Genomic DNA, 20361 nt, shown 5'->3' with positions numbered 1-20361 from the left:
CTGGTAAACAAGAATACCCTGAAGACTCTGGCAGGAGCACTCATTCAAGGGTACTACGACTATGCTTGCACCTCATGGTACCAAAGTGTAACGGGGAAGCCCGTGGGTATGTCCACAGTCACGGAAACAGGTGTGTTGACGAGTGACTGTGGCAGTGCGGGCTGGTAAATTAAACTCACTTCCCCATAACTGGGTTAACAGGCGCATAGGTACGGTAGTTAGGAGTGAATTCACTTCTTAGTGCAGCGGCCTGTGTCGTCGCCCGCGGACGCGGGAGCCCCCTGTTCGACTCCCCCTCGGGACATTCTCATTTAACATCAACACAACGCAGACCAATATGATCCGTCACAAAAGCACCTCAAAGGCGCTAAAAACAAAATTACAAACATCTCAAAACAAACTGGTCAGACTACTGCTTGACCTGACTCCTAGAACCCACCTCACCCCTGACCACTTTGACAACCTAGGATGGCTTAGAGTAGACGACAGAGTACAGCAACTTGCAATGGGCCTGGTCTACAAGATACACTACACGACTAAGGTACCCATGTACATGTCAAAATACTTCCCAAAGGTCAGTGAATACCACGACCACAACACCAGAGGGAGCTCCACAAATCATGTTAAACCCAGATTCGGCTCAAACAAGGGACTAAACACGTTTCGCAATTATGCCACACATCAATGTGGAACGCCCTACCCACAGCTGTAAAGGAATGTGAATCACTACCCACTTTCAAAACCCACTCTCAAAGCACACCTACGGGAGACTGCAATTCGAAACTGGCCCCTGTAAATGTCCTAACCCAACCAACCCCCTCCAATGTACAGTAAATGTCCTAACCCAATAATACACAAGACCCTCTTCTTGGGACCAAGTAAGGTTTCGTCGATAATCCAATGTACAGTTACCCACCCGCCTACCCATCCCCCCCACCCAACCACCTCCAATGTACAGTTTCTACGTCAAATGTATATACTCTCTTTTGTAGACTCTTTTTGTATCACAAACAGTACTGTATTTGTAAATCTGGTATGTCATAAATGTATAGATGTAGCAGTACTGTCTATCTGTATGTCATGTATGTCATATTATGTTATGATGAATTGAAAATGGGGGACCCTGATGTAAACAAGACGAAAGTCTTTCTCTGGTCTGCATCCCCTTAACAATTGTGTGTATTGAGCTGTACTGTATTGTACCCATTCTGCAATCTGTTAATAAAATGTTCAATCAATCAATCAATCAATCAATCAATCAAACCTTCGCATATCAATGCTATCCTGATATACACATAAGGCTGTGGTCTCTCCCATATGACAAGAATGAATGAATGAATGAATGAATGAATGAATGAATGAATGAATGAATGAATGAATGAATGAATGAATGAATGAATGAAAACTTTATTTAACAGATTGGAGAATGGTTACAATACAGTACGGCTCAATACACACACTTGTTAAGGGAATGCAGACCAGAGAAAGACGTTTGTCTTGTTTACATCAGGGTCCCCCATTTTCAATTAATTCATAGAGAATGTTGTTGTTGTTATGATTCAAAGAATTGTAAAACTGTTAATACGCCTGCACTTAGCACGAGCATCATTATTAATAATAATAATAATAAATTCAATTTGTACCGCACTTTATATTTGTGAAAATCTCAAAGTGCTAAAATTATTGTCCTCTACTTGTTCTTATTATAACCACTGTCATACGTACTCCAATACAGCAGGGGGCGACATGCAGGTTTAAAGTTGCTGCAGGACCGCATGTAGCAACAACAGCAGCGACGCGCAGCTCTAGTTTACATTTCTTCAGAAGCTCAACAGTGTGTGATGATGTCATCATTTCGCTACAGCAGTTATTAAATATGTTTTTACCAGAAACAGACTTTACTACTACTAGTACTAGCAGTCCATGTTTTTTCTGCTAGTCTTCATAACAAATTGGGGCAGCAGGTCTGAACAATAATTTCCATTGCAAACAATTGATTTCCACCTAACAATCCCTGCCGATCCTACCTACTGTACTGGTATGTGTCATACATGTCTAGATGTAACAGTACTGTCTATTTGTAGATCTGGTATGTGTCATAAATGTCTAGATGTAACAGTACTGTATATTTATCTGGTATGTCATAAATGTCTAGATGTAACTACTGTATATTTGTAGATCTGGTATGTCAAATGTCTAGATGTAACTACTGTCTATTTGTAGATCTGGTATGTCATAAATGTCTAGATGTAACAGTACTGTCTATTTGTAGATCTGGTATGTCATAAATGTCTAGATGTAACAGTACTGTATATTTGTAGATCTGGTATGTCATAAATGTCTAGATGTAAGTACAGTACTGTCTATCTGTACGTCATGTATGTCATAAATGTCACTATGAATTGAAAATGGTGGTCCCTGATGTAAACAAGACGAAAGTATTCCTCTGGTCTGCATCCCCTTAACAATTGTGTGTATTGAGCCGTACTGTACTGTACTGTACTGTACCCATTCTATAATCTGTTAATAACACTGTCCATCCACCAGCCCAGAGATGTCTGGTCTCCACGTGGCCTGTCTGTCCTTCCGACAGCCGTACGCCGGCCTGATCCTGGACGGCGTGAAGACGGTGGAGACCCGCTGGAGGCCCGTGCTGTCCACGCTGCAGAACCAGACCCTGGCCGTCCACATCGCGCAGAGGGACTGGGAGGGCGAGGACTGGAGGGCGGTGCTGACCGACGTGCTCGGGATGGACCGCGCGCAGATCCAAGCGCTCCTGGACTCAAGCGAGAGGTTTGGCCGCGGCGTGGTGGCAGGTAAAACGAACCCCCCCAGAGTCCCATTGATTCATTGATTGATTGACAATGTTATTAACAGATTGCAGAATGGGTACAATACAGTACAGTACAATACAGTACGGCTTAATACACACAATTGTTAAGGGGATGCAGACCAGAGAAAGTCTTTCGTCTTGTTTACATCAGGGTCCCCCATTTTCAATTCATCATGACATGACATACATGACATACAGATAGACAGTACTGTACTTACATCTTCTTTTTTTAAGATTTATTTTTTAGCGTTTATCGCTTTTCCTGGTCAGACATGACCGACAGATACAGTGAGGGTGAAACGGGAGAGAGCAGGGGAAGACATTCGGCAAATAACGGCGGGTCCGGGAATCGAACTCGGGTCGGCCGATCCGCGACGCGGCGCGGTACATGGTGTGCTACTGGAGCGCCCCTCACATCTAGACTTTTATCATACCAGATCTACAAATACAGTACTGTTTGTGATACAAAAACCCCACCATCAACTCCACCATCAAGCCTAAAGTCTTCTGGACCCTGTAACTTTAAAGGAATTGATTGATTGATTGATTGATTGAAAATTTTATTAACAGATTGCAGAATGGGTACAGTACAGTACAGCTCAATACAAACAATTGTTAAGGGGATGCAGACCTGAGAAAGACTTTCGTCTTGTTTACATCAGGGTCCCCCATTTTCAATTCATCATGACATGACATACATACAGATAGACAGTACTACTACATCTATACATTTATGACATACCAGATTTGCAAATACAGTACTGTTTGTGATACGAAAAGAGTCCAGAAAAGAGAGTATATACATTTGACATAGAAACTGTACATTGGAGGGGGTTGGGGGGGGGGGGAGGTTGGGTAGGAGGAGTGGGTGGGGGACACTGTACAACTGAACAAGCAAAACTGTACATTGGAATATTGACAAGACCATACTTGGTCATTTACTGTACATTGGGGGGGGGGGGTTGTGTTAGGACATTTACAGGGGCCAGTTTAGAATTGCAGTCTCCCGTAGGTGTTTTTTGAGAGTGTTTTTGAAAGTGGGTAGTGTTTCACATTCCTTTACAGCTGTGGGTAGGGCGTTCCACATTGATGTGGCATAATTGCTAAACGTGTTTAGTCCCTTGTTTGAGCCGAATCTGGGTTTAACATGATTTGTGGAGCTCCCTCTGGTGTTGTGATCGTGGTATTCACTGACCTTTGGGAATTATTTTGACATGTACATGGGTACCTTGGTCGCGTAGTGTATCTTGTAGACCAGGCCCATTGCAAGTTGCTGTACTCTGTCGTCTACTCTAAGCCATCCTAGGTTGTCAAAGTGGGCAGGGGTGAGGTGGGTTCTAGGAGTAAGGTCAAGCAGTAGTCTGACCAGTTTGTTTTGAGATGTTTGTAATTTTGTTTTTAGGAACACTCCAACATTTTGGGAAATTAGCTTATTTGCCATCTACCCTGGAGTTAGACAAGAAGATACATACCTTTTTCTTCTCTGTGCATGCAGTAGGAGTAGGAAGACGCGCACCGTTAGCCTAGCTTAGCGTCAGTCACTGGAAGTAGGTTCCTCCATTAGCCTAGTTCCCAACGTCTTCCTACTCCTACTGCATGCACAGAGAAGAAAAGGGTATGCATCTTCTTGTCTAACTCCAGGGTTCCCAAAATGTTGGAGTGTTAAGATACATACCTTTTTCTCCATGGTAGATGGCAAATGAGCTAATTTCCCAAAATGTTGAGTACTTTTTTTTCATTTGTATTATTATAAGGAAAAGTATATAAATATTGTATTACAACATACACAGACAGTATCAAACGAACACTTCAAAATTATACAGATATGAAACATGGTGAAAACAAAGCAAACTAATTTAATGTAAAATAAAAATAGAAATAAAGTGTATGACAATACGTTCCCTTAAAAATGTTAAAACGAATGCATACATTAATTGTTTTGATTGCTTTTTTGTTTTGTCAGGTAGAATCATTGACATGTTTTGTTCCATTCCCTAACGTAAAATTGGATGAATGAGGAAAAATGTATTCTTATCTTCAATAAAGTAATAGCAACCAAATATAATATTTCTTTAGTAGAAAGTGAAATATGAGAACATTTAGTCAACTATAAAATGTACATATTTCCACAGTCCATGTGTACAATGAAAAGATCAAAACAAATGGGAGCACGTTTCAGGATGCAATTCACAGAAAGAGCTATTCACATCTATGTCACTCTTTAACTTTTGTAATAAATGTTTCACTGGATAACAACTGTGGACCAACTTAAATTAAACTTATTTGTTGGAAGGAACTTTTGTGGTAAGGACCAAAACTTTTTCCAGTCAATATTACTAACAAACTTACTCCAATAAAATGTTGTCCTGAAACAAAGCCCTTATTCTAGAGTTCATGTCTCTATTAAAAGAAAAACAAACTTTATAGAAAACTATTTTGAGTGTATTGGTATGTTATACCTGGTGAGAGATTCTGCGTAGTTGTACAGTAAGTTAGTAACCCTTCTTTACTATACAACTGACTCACTAGTGTAATGCCATTATTAAACCATTTATTTTAAAATAATGTCTTGTTCTTATATAGCCTACAATATAAAAATTGTTATAAAATTTATATAAGATTTTTTCTTCTTCCTGTTCCTTTCGGCCATGGTATTTTTTGTGAATTATGTGAATATGTACTGTTGGACTGTGGTGATTCCATGTACGGATAAATAAAAATGATGATAATATTACAAACAACCTTTTGGGTCTTTTCAATAATTGGAGTAAAGTTTAAAGTGCCTCTGCATTTCCTATCTTTAGTCATTTGAACCCCAGGATGAGTCATACACCCCTTATCGATTTGAAATGGAACAGTGACTATGGGGTTAAAGTGGTCATCCACTGTTGTGCTTTCTGCACTGTTGTGCTTTTTCCACTGTTGTGCTTTCTGCACTGTTGTGCTTTCTGCACTGTTGTGCTTTCTGCACTGTTGTGCTTTCTCCACTGTTGTGCTTTCCATCTTAAAGGGGAACTATCTTATAAATGGCCTTTTCCAGTGTTTAGCATTATTTTCTAGCTATATTAGCTATAGCTATATTTCTAGCTTATATTAATAGGATCTATGTCTCTAATTCTCAATTTGGCGCATTATTCCAATTCTCATCTCACAATATTGTCTGAAATTTAGTGTATCTGTGACGTCAGGGGTTTCTCATCTGCATAATAACGCCCGCCCTGTCTATGCTTGTAGCCAACTGCCACCTACATGGCAACATTCCGGGACCACTCGCAGCACCTCCACCTCTATTTTCTCTCTCTCTTTTTTTGTTGAAAAAAACCTTACAGATGTGTTCCATAAACTCACAGGAATTGTGTAAAATTGCCCAAATAGTGAAAGAAATAGTAAAATAGTTCCCCTTTAAATACATGCTAACTGTGTCTTCTATTACTTAAAAAAATAAATACAACTGCTGTTGAATGTAAAAAGCATTCTGTGCCAAATGATTTCCCCTGTTTAGAACAGCAAATGTAAAAGCATTTGTGAACTGGGTATAGTTAGAATCACCATTGTGTCATATCGGTTGGTGATAGAGACCTTTATTTATATTAATTGTTTCGAGATTTGTTTTTTAAGGGTATTTACAGACATAATTGGTGTGTTAATTGCCTCCCATGTGTTTCTCAGGCCTGGTTGACGTGGGCGAGACTTGGCTTTGCCCCTCACCTCTGCCAGAGGAGGATCTGTCGGCTCTGGAGCGTTCTGCCATTCTGATAGGTCTACAAGAGAAGCACCTGACCCGCCTTTCCAACCCTCGCTGGTTGAAGGCTCCACTGTACTCGAGGGGCCACAAAGACATCTGGACTGTGGAGATACCAACACAGCTACTGCCCTGACCATCTACCTGGACTGTGGAGATACCAACACAGCTACTGCCCTGACCATCTACCTGGACTGTGGAGATACCAACACAGCTACTGCCCTGACCGTCCATCTGGACTGTGGAGATACCAACACAGCTACTGCCCTGACCGTCCATCTGGACTGTGGAGATACCAACACAGCTACTGCCCTGACCATCCATCTGGACTGTGGAGATACCAACACAGCTACTGCCCTGACCATCTACACCTGGACTGTGGAGATACCAACACAGCTACTGCCCTGACCATCTACCTGGACTGTGGAGATACCAACACAGCTACTGCCCTGACCATCTACCTGGACTGTGGAGATACCAACACAGCTACTGCCCTGACCATCTACCTGGACTGTGGAGATACCAACACAGCTACTGCCCTGACCGTCCATCTGGACTGTGGAGATACCAACACAGCTACTGCCCTGACCGTCTAGCAAACACACTCACATGGACACATGTATCCAAACGCACGCATAGACACACACACATAGACGCACACACATTTTAAATGCTTTGTTTATGTCCACATAAATACAAAGTACATTAAGGACATAAACACTAATAGTGCATTCAGCTCATTGGGAGTCATTCAGTTATGTTTGTGACTGTGCAGCAACCATCGTACACAATATTAACACAGAGGATGTTTCAAATGTGGGTTAACGGATACAATATAGCATTACCGTAAAACTATATCTACTCTATGGGTACAAAAAGCCACGCCGTCTCCAAATAGAGCGGCTACCAATAATAGCAGATATAGAACAATAGCTCTTCTCTTGGAGATGTGGGCCCTCTGAAGGCCCCTAACCACCAGCTGGTGAACATCAGGGGTGCAGTGCTCATGCCACGCGGTACCACGCCGTTCCACCACTTTTCTGAGCAGAAGCGCGCGCGCGCACACAAAAATGCGTTCACAGCTTTCACTCGACTCGTCGTGCCGTGCGCCAAGTACCGGTACTCGCATGGCTACTTGTCTTTGCATAACAACAGCATAGCAATAGCATAACAAATAACGAGAAGAGCAAAACCAACATACATGCCCTGTACCAATTGGTGGGGGTTTGTGACAAATGGTCCCGACTGGAAGGATGAGACATTTCTGGACATTAAGTTGTGCTTCAGAAGAAAACTGTCCTTCTGTAAACTGTAAGTTACATTGTTAATTTAGTTTGTATTTACTTTTCTAGTTTAAGTTAATTCAATTAAAGAAATTGTAACTACAATATTGTATCTACAATTACATTTAAAACATTGTTTGTTTTTCAACCATATCTGTTGACAATATAATTTATTTATATATTGAAGGCTACATCCTGCTACCTTTTTCAGCTTCTCTATTTCAAGGCAATATTTACAAAAACTAAACTGAAACTAGTAATTTCCTATACAAACATGTTTCCTACTATTTATGCATAATACTCATTCTAATCATAATGCTGGTCGGGGCTGTTCTGTCGCACACGAGGCAACATTTATGTGCATGCGCGCGTGCACGTGACGTCATTATAAACGGAGTACAACCACTTCTGAAATTACGACTGCACCCCTGGTGAACATGACCCAGGCTGCCGGAAATGAAAACTAAAAGTTGACACTTGTAGCCTAGTTGTGAGATGTTCAGCTTGAGCTGCTGATATTTCAGCAACTTGGTTAAAAAGGCTTCCTCCAGGCTGTGGTCGAAGGTGCAGCCAACCTCTAGAATAAACACCTCTCTACTGCTCTCATTAACCACCACAACGTCAGGGGTGTTGGCTGAGATGTTACAGAACACCTCTGAATTATTATCACACAGGCCAAACATGCTGGGATTAACACACACACACACATGTACACATACACACACACATTTTAAATACTTTATAGAATCTACAGATCAAAGCAACATGCATAGGATTCAAATATCACAGAGGTTCAACATCGTCTTACGACATCTATGGACCCACACACACAACTGAGACGAAATTGAGGACAATGCATTAGGGATGTGCATGACTGACTAAAATCATTTTCGAATAGTCTACTGTTCTTAAGAAATTCGAAACATGAAATTGTTATTTTCTGTTTCAGTTTAAATTCAGTTAAAATGTTCAGTTTCAGTTCAATTCAGTTATTCTTTTTAATAGAATGGATCATTAAAATCAAAGGGTATTGCACATAAATAGGCACTTCAGAACGTTGATCGGCTCAGCTGACCGACAATAAATCAAAATGACACCATTCACCATCGTAGCCTATAATAATAACAGCATTGCGTTAACCATCAACCGGTTTTAATAAACAAACAGTAGCATGTGCATCTTTTAGATCAATTAGGCTATGAAAATTAGGCTGCCTCTAAATATATATATATATATATATATATATATATATATATATATTATATATAAATTTTTTGACTCTGACATGAAAATCGAATGGGGAGACTGGCACGACTTTTTGAACATTCGAACTCATCCCTACATTAATGCATTAACTTAGATTAATTTCCCTAACCCATAACCTTATCATTCTCCTAAACCTGACATTAAGCCTAACAAGAAACCTCAACCTAATCTTCAACGTTAAGCCCCAGAAGCTGTGACCCCACGCAAAGATGTCTCTGCTTAAAGGAAACATTTAGTTATTTTTTAAAAACTAGGCTAGTGGTCTGTATCCGCTTCTATTAATTTGTGCTAAACTAGGCTAGCTTGTAGCCGGCTAGCTTTCTACTGAACACACGGAGAGGAAATTGGTATCTATCCTGACTCTGGAAAGGATGGTGTGCGCATTTCCCATAATGTTGGCATGTTCCTTTTTAAAGCAATCATTATTTTCTGACCACTAGAGGGCAGTATGGATCCCCTCTACATAAACCATACACACTTTTACATTATTTTATTTTATAATTTTTTTTAAACGTGGGCTTTGAGGCGTGTCCTCCCCTATACACACTCACATCCCACCTGCACATCAAACCAAAACATACAAAGAGGCTCTCTTTTGCTCCTTACCTCCAGTGGCTCAGGAGGTAGAGCGTCCGTCTGGTAATCGGAAGGGTCCTGGTTCGATACCGGCTCCTCCTAGGTAGTGCCTGCTCCCTGAGCAAGGCACTTAACTCCTAATGGCTCCTGATGAGCAGAGCAGGTTGACCACCTTCACTTGCATAGTTGCCTGTCGGTGTGAATGTGTCAGTGAATGGGTGAATGTGAGGCATAAGTTGTATAAAACCGCTATAGATTTAGCTGTTTGACTGCATTACAGATTTGACCTTTTAATGTGCTAAGAAAAAAAAATTGTGGGAAATCCAATATAGCCGTCTTCATAAATCCTTATGTCAAATTTGTTCTCCATGAGTACAAATTGTACTCAACTGTATGACTAATAGGTCAGGAGATGTGAACATTTTTTAAAAGGCTAGATGCCGCTCCAGGAGGTTATGGGGTTGTTATTGATCTGGTTCTTGCTCCAGAGCACATTTGAAAAAATTACAATAAAAACTATTCCAGTTATTAGTTATCACCCAGGAGCTGAGGACGTGCTCGGGGTGAATCCATAATATCGTTACAAACTACTCCACAAAATTCTACCCTCAAATTTTTTTTTTTTATCCACTTTTTCTCCCATTTTCTATATTTTCTCCCATCCCAATTTCGTATCATCCAATTCAACCCTCCCCTGTCACGAACGCTGTTTCTTGCCTCCCACAAGCCGGCTGCAATGTGGACTAAGTCATACATAGCACAAGTCCCCTCCGGTACTTGAGGTAACAGCAGTCGCATCTTTTCACCTGCGCAGCTCGATCTCTCAGTGGCGAGGAGTAACGCGTGGGAGGCTCACGCTGCCCCCGACACTTCCTGATTCTACTGCGCAGGCGCACCAACCGACCTGTAGGAGTCGCTGTCCACAACGCCCGATCCCCACCCTTCAGTTTCCCTCCCCGTAATACGGCCAATGTGTATTACTGCGGACGACCAGCTAAACTGAAAGCAATGTGGAGCGCTGGGATCGAACAGGCGATCCCAGCGTCTCCGCATTCGTGGCGAGCGCCTTGCCCACTACGCCACGTAGCCGCCCATTCTACCCTCAAATTTACCATCAATCTTATAAACATGCTCAACCTTTATTTAAACATTTGATTTAAAAAGTCAGTTTCTGAGGTTTCCCTGATTTACAGAAACAACGATATTACAAATATCGTGACACAAATAAAGCGGCAATATTCACAGAAAATGAGACACAAAAGATCAACCAAAAACTATTCCAGGTCGTCTCCCAATGGCCAGAAATCATCACGCTTAAACATTCCAGAACCTCCACCTTCAGAGAGAGTTGGAGGACATTCCAAGAGTTAGAGGTGTCATCAGAAAAAGCTGACTTCCCTAGATCAGAACACACTGGAGGAACCCTAGAACCATCCAGTCATTAGAGCAGAACACACTTGAGGAACCCTAAGAACCATCCAGTCATTAGATCAGAACACACTGGAGGAACCCTAGAACCATCCAGTCATTAGATCAGAACACACTGGAGGAACCCTAGAACCATCCAGTCATTAGATCAGAACACACTGGAGGAACCCTAGAACCATCCAGTCATTAGATCAGAACACACTGGAGGAACCCTAAGAATCATCCAGTCATTAGATCAGAACACACTGGAGGAACCCTAAGAATCACCCAGTCATTAGATCAGAACACACTTGAGGAACCCTAAGAACCATCCAGTCAGTAGATCAGAACACACTTGAGGAACCCTAAGAACCATCCAGTCATTAGATGGGAGTCGATTATGTTCCAATATTCCATTCTAACAGTGAAGAGATATAAAGAGGTTGCTTACCAATAAGGGCTTTCAAAATAAACAAATACCAGTGTTTGTTGTGCCTTTCTGCAAGAGGAGGCTAACCCACCCTATCATACAGGACACATGACAGATATGATACTCGCCTAAGAGCTGAGTGATATGCAGAATTCATGAGGTTCAAGAGTTGATGTTGCAGCCTATAAATTACATCACCATAATCCAAAACTCAACAATTCTATTAATCAGAGGGAAGCTGGATCTGTTTCTGTCCCAGCATGGAGGCAAGAATATCCACATGGAACTTAAATGTAAATGTCTCGTCGAGCCACCAGATGTTTATACTCCGTGACTATACGAGTAAGAGCCACTTACAGTAGATATCTGCCCATTATAATAGTCAATATTTCTGTCTCTATAAAACAACACAAATCTAGTCTTACTAGCATGAGGGGGCAGCTCATTCGTTTGATATTTCAGGACATTAATGGAATAAATGGGACACAGCTCCACAGAGCAGAGGATCAGGATGGTCGTAGCAGTGTAGTGGTATAGTATAGTATTCTCCCCAGGGGGTAAACACGCCTAAATATCACTGCTTCAGCTTATAGGCCTGGGGGTAAACACGCCTAAATATCACTGCTTCAGCTTATAGGCCTGGGGGTAAACACGCCTAAATATCACTGCTTCAGCTTATAGGCCTGGGGGTAAACACGCCTAAATATCACTGCTTCAGCTTATAGGCCTGTGGGTAAACACGCCTAAATATCACTGCTCATGCTGTGTGTACTCTACAGGTCAAATATTTGTTTAGCTTTTTAAGGGGGAGGGGGGGCTTCTACAAATATAATTTCTTTTTTTATAATTATGTAATTTGCTAAATAAAATGTTATATTGATTTTATATATTGAACGATATCTTTGCTACAATGTTTACAGATATTTGTATGATCAGTTTTCTCTTCATATGTATTGCCAAGAAGTTAAAATAAAAAAGATTTTTCTTCACTTCATGATCGGACTTATTTATTTCCGTGCTCGGTGGACCTATACCCTGGGTTTTTAAGATTACTTTAAAAAAAAGACAAAGGCAGTTTATTCTCAAACATAATTTTATTATCAACTGCCACCATCATCTCCGCTCAGCCCACTGACCTGGGGTGTAAAAAGTACCCTGAAATGACACTTTGATTACCAGCCATGCCTTACCCCCGTTGAATGCCACCACCCACTTCAATGATAGCGTTGTGAAGGCATAAACTATGTCTTAAATTATGGCTATGTGTCTAATCTGGCCGTCGCTTATCAATGACTTGTTTGCAGTCAACATTGTCGAAACGGATTGTTTTTTAATCGGTTCATTTCCGTTTTATACCATTTTGAAAAACCCTCGTTTTCTTGAAAGTTTCAGGAAAATATAAAGATTCCGTGATAATCGCCCTTTACTGGAATATTCTGGAATACACAAAAAACGTTGTCATTTTAAATAAACGCTAGATTATCGATAGTATATGTGTACTTATGCACGCTAGAGAAGCGAGCTGAAAAATCGATTCTCTCATTTCCTGATCAGCGCACACACACACATAGGGCACACGCTGATATCTCTGTGAAAACAGCTGATTATCCTAAGACTGGTCAAATAGATTCCTTACCTCAGATCAGATGTTCTCCAAAAAGATTATTCCAATTCCTGATCGCCATTCCAAATATCGATCGCGTTTATTGATTCAGCGCTGGGTACTGGAAATATGTATTCCACGCTGTTTTGCGGCTCGGCAATGACTTGGATCTCTTCGGATGGCTTGCCGGAGAAGTAAAATGAGGAAACTGGACCCCCCCCCCCCCCCCCCATGTGTTTCATTCAGTCTAATCCAATGGGGTGCAGTACAACGGAGAGACGATAGGGGGCGGTATTTTCCCAATGGAGCTCAGAGAGAGTTTGCAGCACTAATGTGAGACTAGATTGATGAAATATGAATTAAAATAATTAAAAAAAAACGACAAAAAAACGCTATTTGTCGTCGCTGGCACTCAACGGTCGGCATGAACTAACGACATATAGCGTGATTCGTTGGTACTCAAAATGTTAAAGTATTGGTCTTCTTACTCAAGTAAAAGTCAGAGTATCTGGCTAAAAACACACTCGAGTAAAAGTAAAAAGGTTTCTACTTTAAAAAAGTACTTAAAAGTAAAATTTTTTTTTCTGACTGTCTATTCTTCTGATAGCAGGTGTTTAATCAAAGATCCCCGCTTTCTAGTCTTGCACAAGGACCAATCAGCATGGGTATGGGCGGGTTCATTTTCCATTGATGGGGATTTGATTGGCAGTTTTTAAATAAAGTGCGTCCGCAGAATTAATAACGTTAACGTTAGTTTGGCCAGAGAAACAAATATACTAATTAAAATGGTTGGACCTGCAAGATTTGTACTTTGTAGGTCTGCATTTTAAATGTAAGGAGTAAAAAGTATGTTTTTTTCTCTGAAATGTAATTGAGTAAAAGTACAAGTATACAAATCTAATAATACTCGAGTAAAGTACAAATCCCCAAAAACAGTATTGTAACGAAGTACTTTACACCCCTGGTCCTGGATATATGACATCCATAAAGGACACCTCCATACCCACCTTTTATTGAAACCAATAGCCTTCCTTATAATCATCGAGGCACCAGAGAATGACCAGAAGTGCATTTACAATCAACATATTGATGACATAAATGGAATAGATAAACAAAATTACCAATTAAGCTAGTGACCTCTAGTCAGTCTAGTCTAGTGTGTCTGGCCCACAAGGTCATCTGTATTTTTCAATTTCGGTCACCTTTGTGATTGAGTTTGAACCCTTGGTAAAGATAGAACAGTTAAAGTAGAGACAGACAGACAGATATATATATATATATATATATATATATATATATATATATATATATATATATATATATATATATATATATATATATATATATACAGTATAATATAACTAGCTTTATTGGCTTATAATCTTTTTTCCCTTTTTTAAGAAACTGACATGCAGAACAGTTCACCACTGTAACGGACAGTAAATATCTCAATATCTAGATACTCTCATTTGTTTTACAGGCAACGTTACAGAAAGATCTTTACAAACAATAGATCACAAAGCGTGGGTAGTCGACATGGACAAAGCCAGCTTTGTTTTCACTGTCACTGAATAACCGTTTCCCATCAGCACTGGTGATGAGACTCGACATTAAAAAATAAATCTGAAAAAGTATTGAGTGCTGAAATTACAACCCCCTCCGGTTCACCTTCTGCTACCAGCCCCTCCACGTAAAAGAAGAAAAAACTAAAGTGAACTATCACTGTTCAACTCAACTGTTTATTTTTATTATTTTTTTATCTACTTTTTTCTCCCATTTTCTATTTTTCTCCCATCCCAATTTTGTATCGTCCAATTCTACCCTCCCCTGTCTCGAACGCTGTTAGGCCATGCCTCCCACAAGCCGGCTGCAATGTGGACGAAGCCTTGCATCACGTGTCCCCTCCGGTACTCGAGGAAGCAGCCGTCGCATCTTTTCACCTGCACAGCGCAATCTCTCAGCGGCGGGGGTCTGCGTGGGAGGGACACGCCGCCCCCGTCGCTTCCTGATTCTGCTGCGCAGGCGCACCAACCGACCTGTAGGAGTCGCTGTCCACAACGTCCGATTCCCACCCATCAGCTTTCCCACCCCCTAATACTGCCAATTGTGTTAGTATGAACGACCAGCCAAGCTGATAGCAATGCGGAGAGCTGGGCTCGAACCCAGCGTCTCCTGCACAACTCAACTGGTTCTGATGTAAAGAGTAGAAAAGACTCACGCACATCCAAAGTATAGTCGGGTGCTTGACTCAAATAGATATGTAAAGTTGTGGAAAAAAAGTCAGCACACCGTCTGCAGTGTTCCCAGGTTTAATATAATTTAACACAACGTTTCGGCCTGTGGCCTTTTTCAAGTGTCCCCCTCATTAGAACTGCTCTCACGTGGCGACTCACAGGAAACAGTCCCAACAGTGACCCAATTTGGGTCCTGACACCTAGTTTAGGGAACATGACTCAATTGTATTCCATACATCAACCATTAGTTTCTTATTAATTATGACTGTAAGTCATCATAATGAGTTACCCAACGATGAAGTCAACAGCCGACAACAACACGCACCGCTTCTGAAGGCTCACACACTGCATGCCAGCTACTAAATAGTATGCATTAGTAGACCGCACGCTACTTACGAAACAGTATGCAGTAGAAATTCACGCACAAAGGAAACTATCAACAGGTAAATCTAAATCCACAATGCAGCAGAATCAACATCTTTTTTTCGTCACATCATTTTGGGTTCCAAAATTGTATGGCTGTTTTTTTTTACTGTATAACTTCTAAATGTTCCACATCAAAATGCCTACTAAAATAGTTGTGTCACGTATGAGCTTCCAGACACAAGTACAGAATAGTATATATCATAGATGTGGTTTATACGTATTGGTTTGTTTGGTGGGCGGTCTGTGCAACTTTCAAATCTTACAAGAGATATTTATCTTTAATAGAACTTGTCAGCAGTCTCACCTCCATCTACTAGTATTATTATCTATTCTATTTTATTCTATTATTATTTGTATTTTCTTGCACAATCAAGGCAGGCATTCACTACATGTCTCATGTATGTATGTGACTAATAAATCTCTTGAATCTCTAGTAAGTTAGTGACCGCTGCTGTCCCTGTCGTTTGCTGTCAACACCACCGTTCCTCCCAGGTGTCGGGCTTCTCAGATCACTTCCATTCATTTTGGGGGCATAGTCTAAATATCATACTTCTGAAGTAAACAAACTACTACTTCAATAAAACAGACAATTCTGAGTTAACTGTATGTATTTGTTTTGGCATTTGATGTGAATTTACATAATGTAACGACCACAGATGCCTCGACTCTCTAGCCCTTGGCTAACAGGTTAGTAGACTCACTAGCCCTTGGCTAACAGGTTAGTAGACTCGCTAGCCCTTGGCTAACAGGTTAGTAGACTCGCTAGCCCTTGGCTAACAGGTTAGTAGACTCGCTAGCCCTTGGCTAACAGGTTAGTAGACTCGCTAGCCCTTGGCTAACAGGTTAGTAGACTCGCTAGCCCTTAGCTAACAGGTTAGTAGACTCGCTAGCCCTTGGCTAACAGGTTAGTAGACTCACTAGCCCTTAGCTAACAGGTTAGTAGACTCACTAGCCCTTAGCTAACAGGTTAGTACTCGCTAGCCCTTGGCTAACAGGTTAGTAGACTTGCTAGCCCTTAGCTAACAGGTTAGTAGACTCACTAGCCCTTGGCTAACAGGTTAGTAGACTCGCTAGGCCTTGGCTAACAGGTTAGTATACTTGCTAGCCTTTGGCTAACAGGTTAGCAGACTCGCTAGGCCTTGGCTAACAGGTTAGTAGACTCGCTAGGCCTTGGCTAACAGGTTAGTAGACTCACTAGCCCTTGGCTAACAGGTTAGTAGACTCGCTAGGCCTTGGCTAACAGGTTAGTAGACTCGCTAGGCCTTGGCTAACAGGTTAGTAGACTCACTAGCCCTTGGCTAACAGGTTAGTAGACTCGCTAGGCCTTGGCTAACAGGTTAGTAGACTCGCTAGGCCTTGGCTAACAGGTTAGTAGACTCGCTAGGCCTTGGCTAACAGGTTAGTATACTTGCTAGCCTTTGGCTAACAGGTTAGTACTCACTAGCCCTTGGCTAACAGGTTAGTAGACTCGCTAGCCCTTGGCTAACAGGTTAGTAGACTCCCTAGTCCTTGGCTAACAGGTTAGTAGACTCGCTAGCCCTTAGCTAACAGGTTAGTAGACTCACTAGCCCTTAGCTAACAGGTTAGTAGACTCGCTAGGCCTTGGCTAACAGGTTAGTAGACTCACTAGCCCTTGGCTAACAGGTTAGTAGACTCACTAGCCCTTAGCTAACAGGTTAGTAGACTCGCTAGGCCTTGGCTAACAGGTTAGTAGACTCACTAGCCCTTAGCTAACAAGTTAGTAGACTCCCTAGACCTTGGCTAACAGGTTAGTAGACTGGCTAGCCCTTGGCTAACAGGTTAGTAGACTGGCTAGCCCTTGGCTAACAGGTTAATAGACTCGCTAGCCCTTAGCTAACAGTTTAGTAGACTCACTAGCCCTTGGCTAACAGGTTAGTTAGTAGACTCGCTAGCCCTTGGCTAACAGGTTAGTTAGTACTAGACTCGCTAGCCCTTGGCTAACAGGTTGGACCCTTTAGTTGACTCACTAGCCCTTGGCTAACAGGTTGAAATCTTCACTTGACTGGTTAGATTCACTAGCCCTTGGCTAACAGGTTGAACCCTTCACTTGACTGGTTAGATTCACTAGCCCTTGGCTAACAGGTTGGACCCTTCACTTGATGGTCAGAGCTGTGTGGTCTGGTCAGCGCGGCCCCGGTGGTCTGGTCAGCGCAGCCCCTGTCTCAATTCAACCCAGATTCAGCTCAAACAAGGGACTAAACACGTTTCGCAATTATGCCACTTATGGAACGCCCTACCCTCAGCCGTAAAATAATGTGAATCCCTACCCACCTACAAAACTGCTCTAAAAGAGCACCTATGGGAGGTCGCAATTCGAAATTGGCCCCGGTAAATGACCAACCCCCCCCCCCCCCCCCAATGTACAGTTTCCTCCCCCTCAAATGTATATTCTCTTTTAGAAACTCTGTCTGTAAATAAACAGTACTGTATTTGTATATCTTGTATATCATAAATGTCTTGATGAATTGAAAATGGGGCACCCTGATGTAAACAAGACGGAAGTCTTTCTCTGGTCTGCATTCCCTTAACAATTGTGTGTATTGAGCCATACATATTGTACCCATTCTGCAATCTGTTAATAAAACTTTCAATCAATCAATCAATCAATCAATCAATTAATGTGGTTAGGGTTAGGGTGGTCTGGGCAGCTGGGGTAAAATTCTCGGCTGCCCCCTGGATTTGCTACAATATTTATTAACTTTGAAAAATGTAAGCGGATCCGGTAGATTTGTTGTAAACTTGAGTGTGTATCTTTGCCTTGAATGGAATTATTGGGGAGTCGTTACCATGGTTACATGCTGCCTTGCTGGAAGAGAGATTCCAAACATTATGTGGAAAGTTGATAGCTCATAAAAACAAGTACCTTTGACACAGATGCATACTGTATATTACACAGAATAGTATTGCACTATAGTTTGTTTACACTTCAGAAGTATTCAGATTCATATGCAACAAGAAACGGACAGTTAAGAAGGCCTCTCAAATAGTCGAGGACAACACACACACACCCTTCACACCCATTACAAACGAAGGCCCTCAGGCCGTCGATACAGAGCTTCAACACTGAATAAAAGGGGCTTATAGGTAGCTTCGTGCCAACCACCATCAGACTGCTGAACGCCCAGGTCTGGTGGAGGCCGGATTATTTATTTTAGTTATTTATCAATTAGTCGACTAATCGACTAATAGGGGTCAGCCCTAATATGTAAGGGATAATGTATGCCTACGAGGTCATTGTCGCAAAATAATTGACCGACACGGAGTTTAAAATACCGAGGCGCCGCGCCGAGGTGTTTTAAACGTAGTGAAGGTCAATTATTTTGCGACAATGAGCGAGGTATAACGCCGTTATACCGAGTTATACCAGCACTGCAACACTGCATACACGTATCGATTTTTTCGAATGGTGATCAGGAATTGGGGGGCTATTGACCAATCACAAGCAAGCATTTCGGCGAATGTGAAAACGCCATGTAATAAACATATATAATTGCTCCATGTGGATTTTAATAGATCATGCTTTAAGTACTGTAGTTTTTTTTTATGTAGTTGGTGTTTTTTTATAGTGGTCTTTTTTACTGTAGTTTTAACGAAGCTGTTGTTTTTCTTTCATAGTGGTGAGTGTCTATGTATTGTGACTGTATGTTTGTCTTTTAACCACTGTACAAATGAAGTTCCGAAAAGGAAAATAAAGTAATCTGAAGTTTGAAGTTGACAATGGAATGGAAGTACAATGGAATTCTTTCTCTCCATAATATGATATTTAGACCAGAAGTGAACGAGGAGCCAGTCACCCGGGAGGACCGGTGGTCTCGTCAGCAGTGGTCACCCGCTCACGTGTCGACGAGAGGACATTAGATCGAGGTTCCACTGAAGTGAAATATCTATTTAACCCTTTCACTGCCGCACTACCAAACGGTTCAACCCTTTCACTGCGACAATACGGGAAGGTTAACCCTTCCACTGCCGCACGACAGCGGGGTTAACCCTTTCACTACCACACTACAGAAGGTTAACCCTTTACTATCACACTACAGACGGCTAGCAGCCGATAGTAAAGGGTTGACCTTCTGTAGCGTGGTAGTGAGAGGGATAAGTGCTCGTTCTATGATCTCTGCAATTCATTCTTTATTTAGCCGCCTCCTCCTTCACTGCTGCCGTCTCCTTCCTCCTCTTCTCTTCTCCTCCTCTTCTCTCCTCCTCTTCTCTCCTTCCTCCTCTTCTCTCCTTCCTTCTCTTCTCTTCTCTCCTCCTCTTCTCTCCTTCCTCCTCTCTTCCTCTTCTCTTCTCTCCTCCTCTTCTCTCCTCCTCTTCTCTCCTCCTCTTCTCTCCTTCCTCCTCTCCTCCTCTTCTCTTCTCTCCTCCTCTTCTCTCCTCCTCTTCTCTCCTTCCTCCTCTCCTCCTCTTCTCTTCTCTCCTCCTCTTCTCCTCTCCTCTTCTCTCCTCCTCTTCTCTCCTTCCTCCTCTCTCCTTCCTCCTCTCCTCCTCTTCTCTTCTCTCCTCCTCTTCTCTCCTTCCTCCTCTTCTCCTCTCCTCTCCT

At 41.8% G+C, this 20361-nt stretch overlaps 1 protein-coding gene across 1 annotated transcript; it reads left to right on the top strand.

Moving 5' to 3' along the window:
• The first annotated feature begins 1925 nt into the window (after positions 1 to 1925).
• Positions 1926 to 9022, top strand: LOC311232675 (protein EOLA1). The gene is made up of 3 exons (XM_084319543.1): positions 1926 to 2038; positions 2548 to 2816; positions 6503 to 9022. Exons 2-3 carry the CDS (start codon positions 2555 to 2557, stop codon positions 6709 to 6711), a joined length of 471 nt encoding a protein of 156 aa, XP_084175669.1. The 5' UTR covers positions 1926 to 2038; positions 2548 to 2554; the 3' UTR covers positions 6712 to 9022.
• The last annotated feature ends 11339 nt before the right edge of the window (positions 9023 to 20361 follow it).

This window comes from Notolepis coatsorum (assembly GCF_963971535.1).
Source record: "Notolepis coatsorum genome assembly, chromosome: 7".
NCBI lineage: Eukaryota > Metazoa > Chordata > Actinopteri > Aulopiformes > Paralepididae > Notolepis > Notolepis coatsorum.
This window is presented reverse-complemented; position numbering and strand designations above follow the sequence as displayed.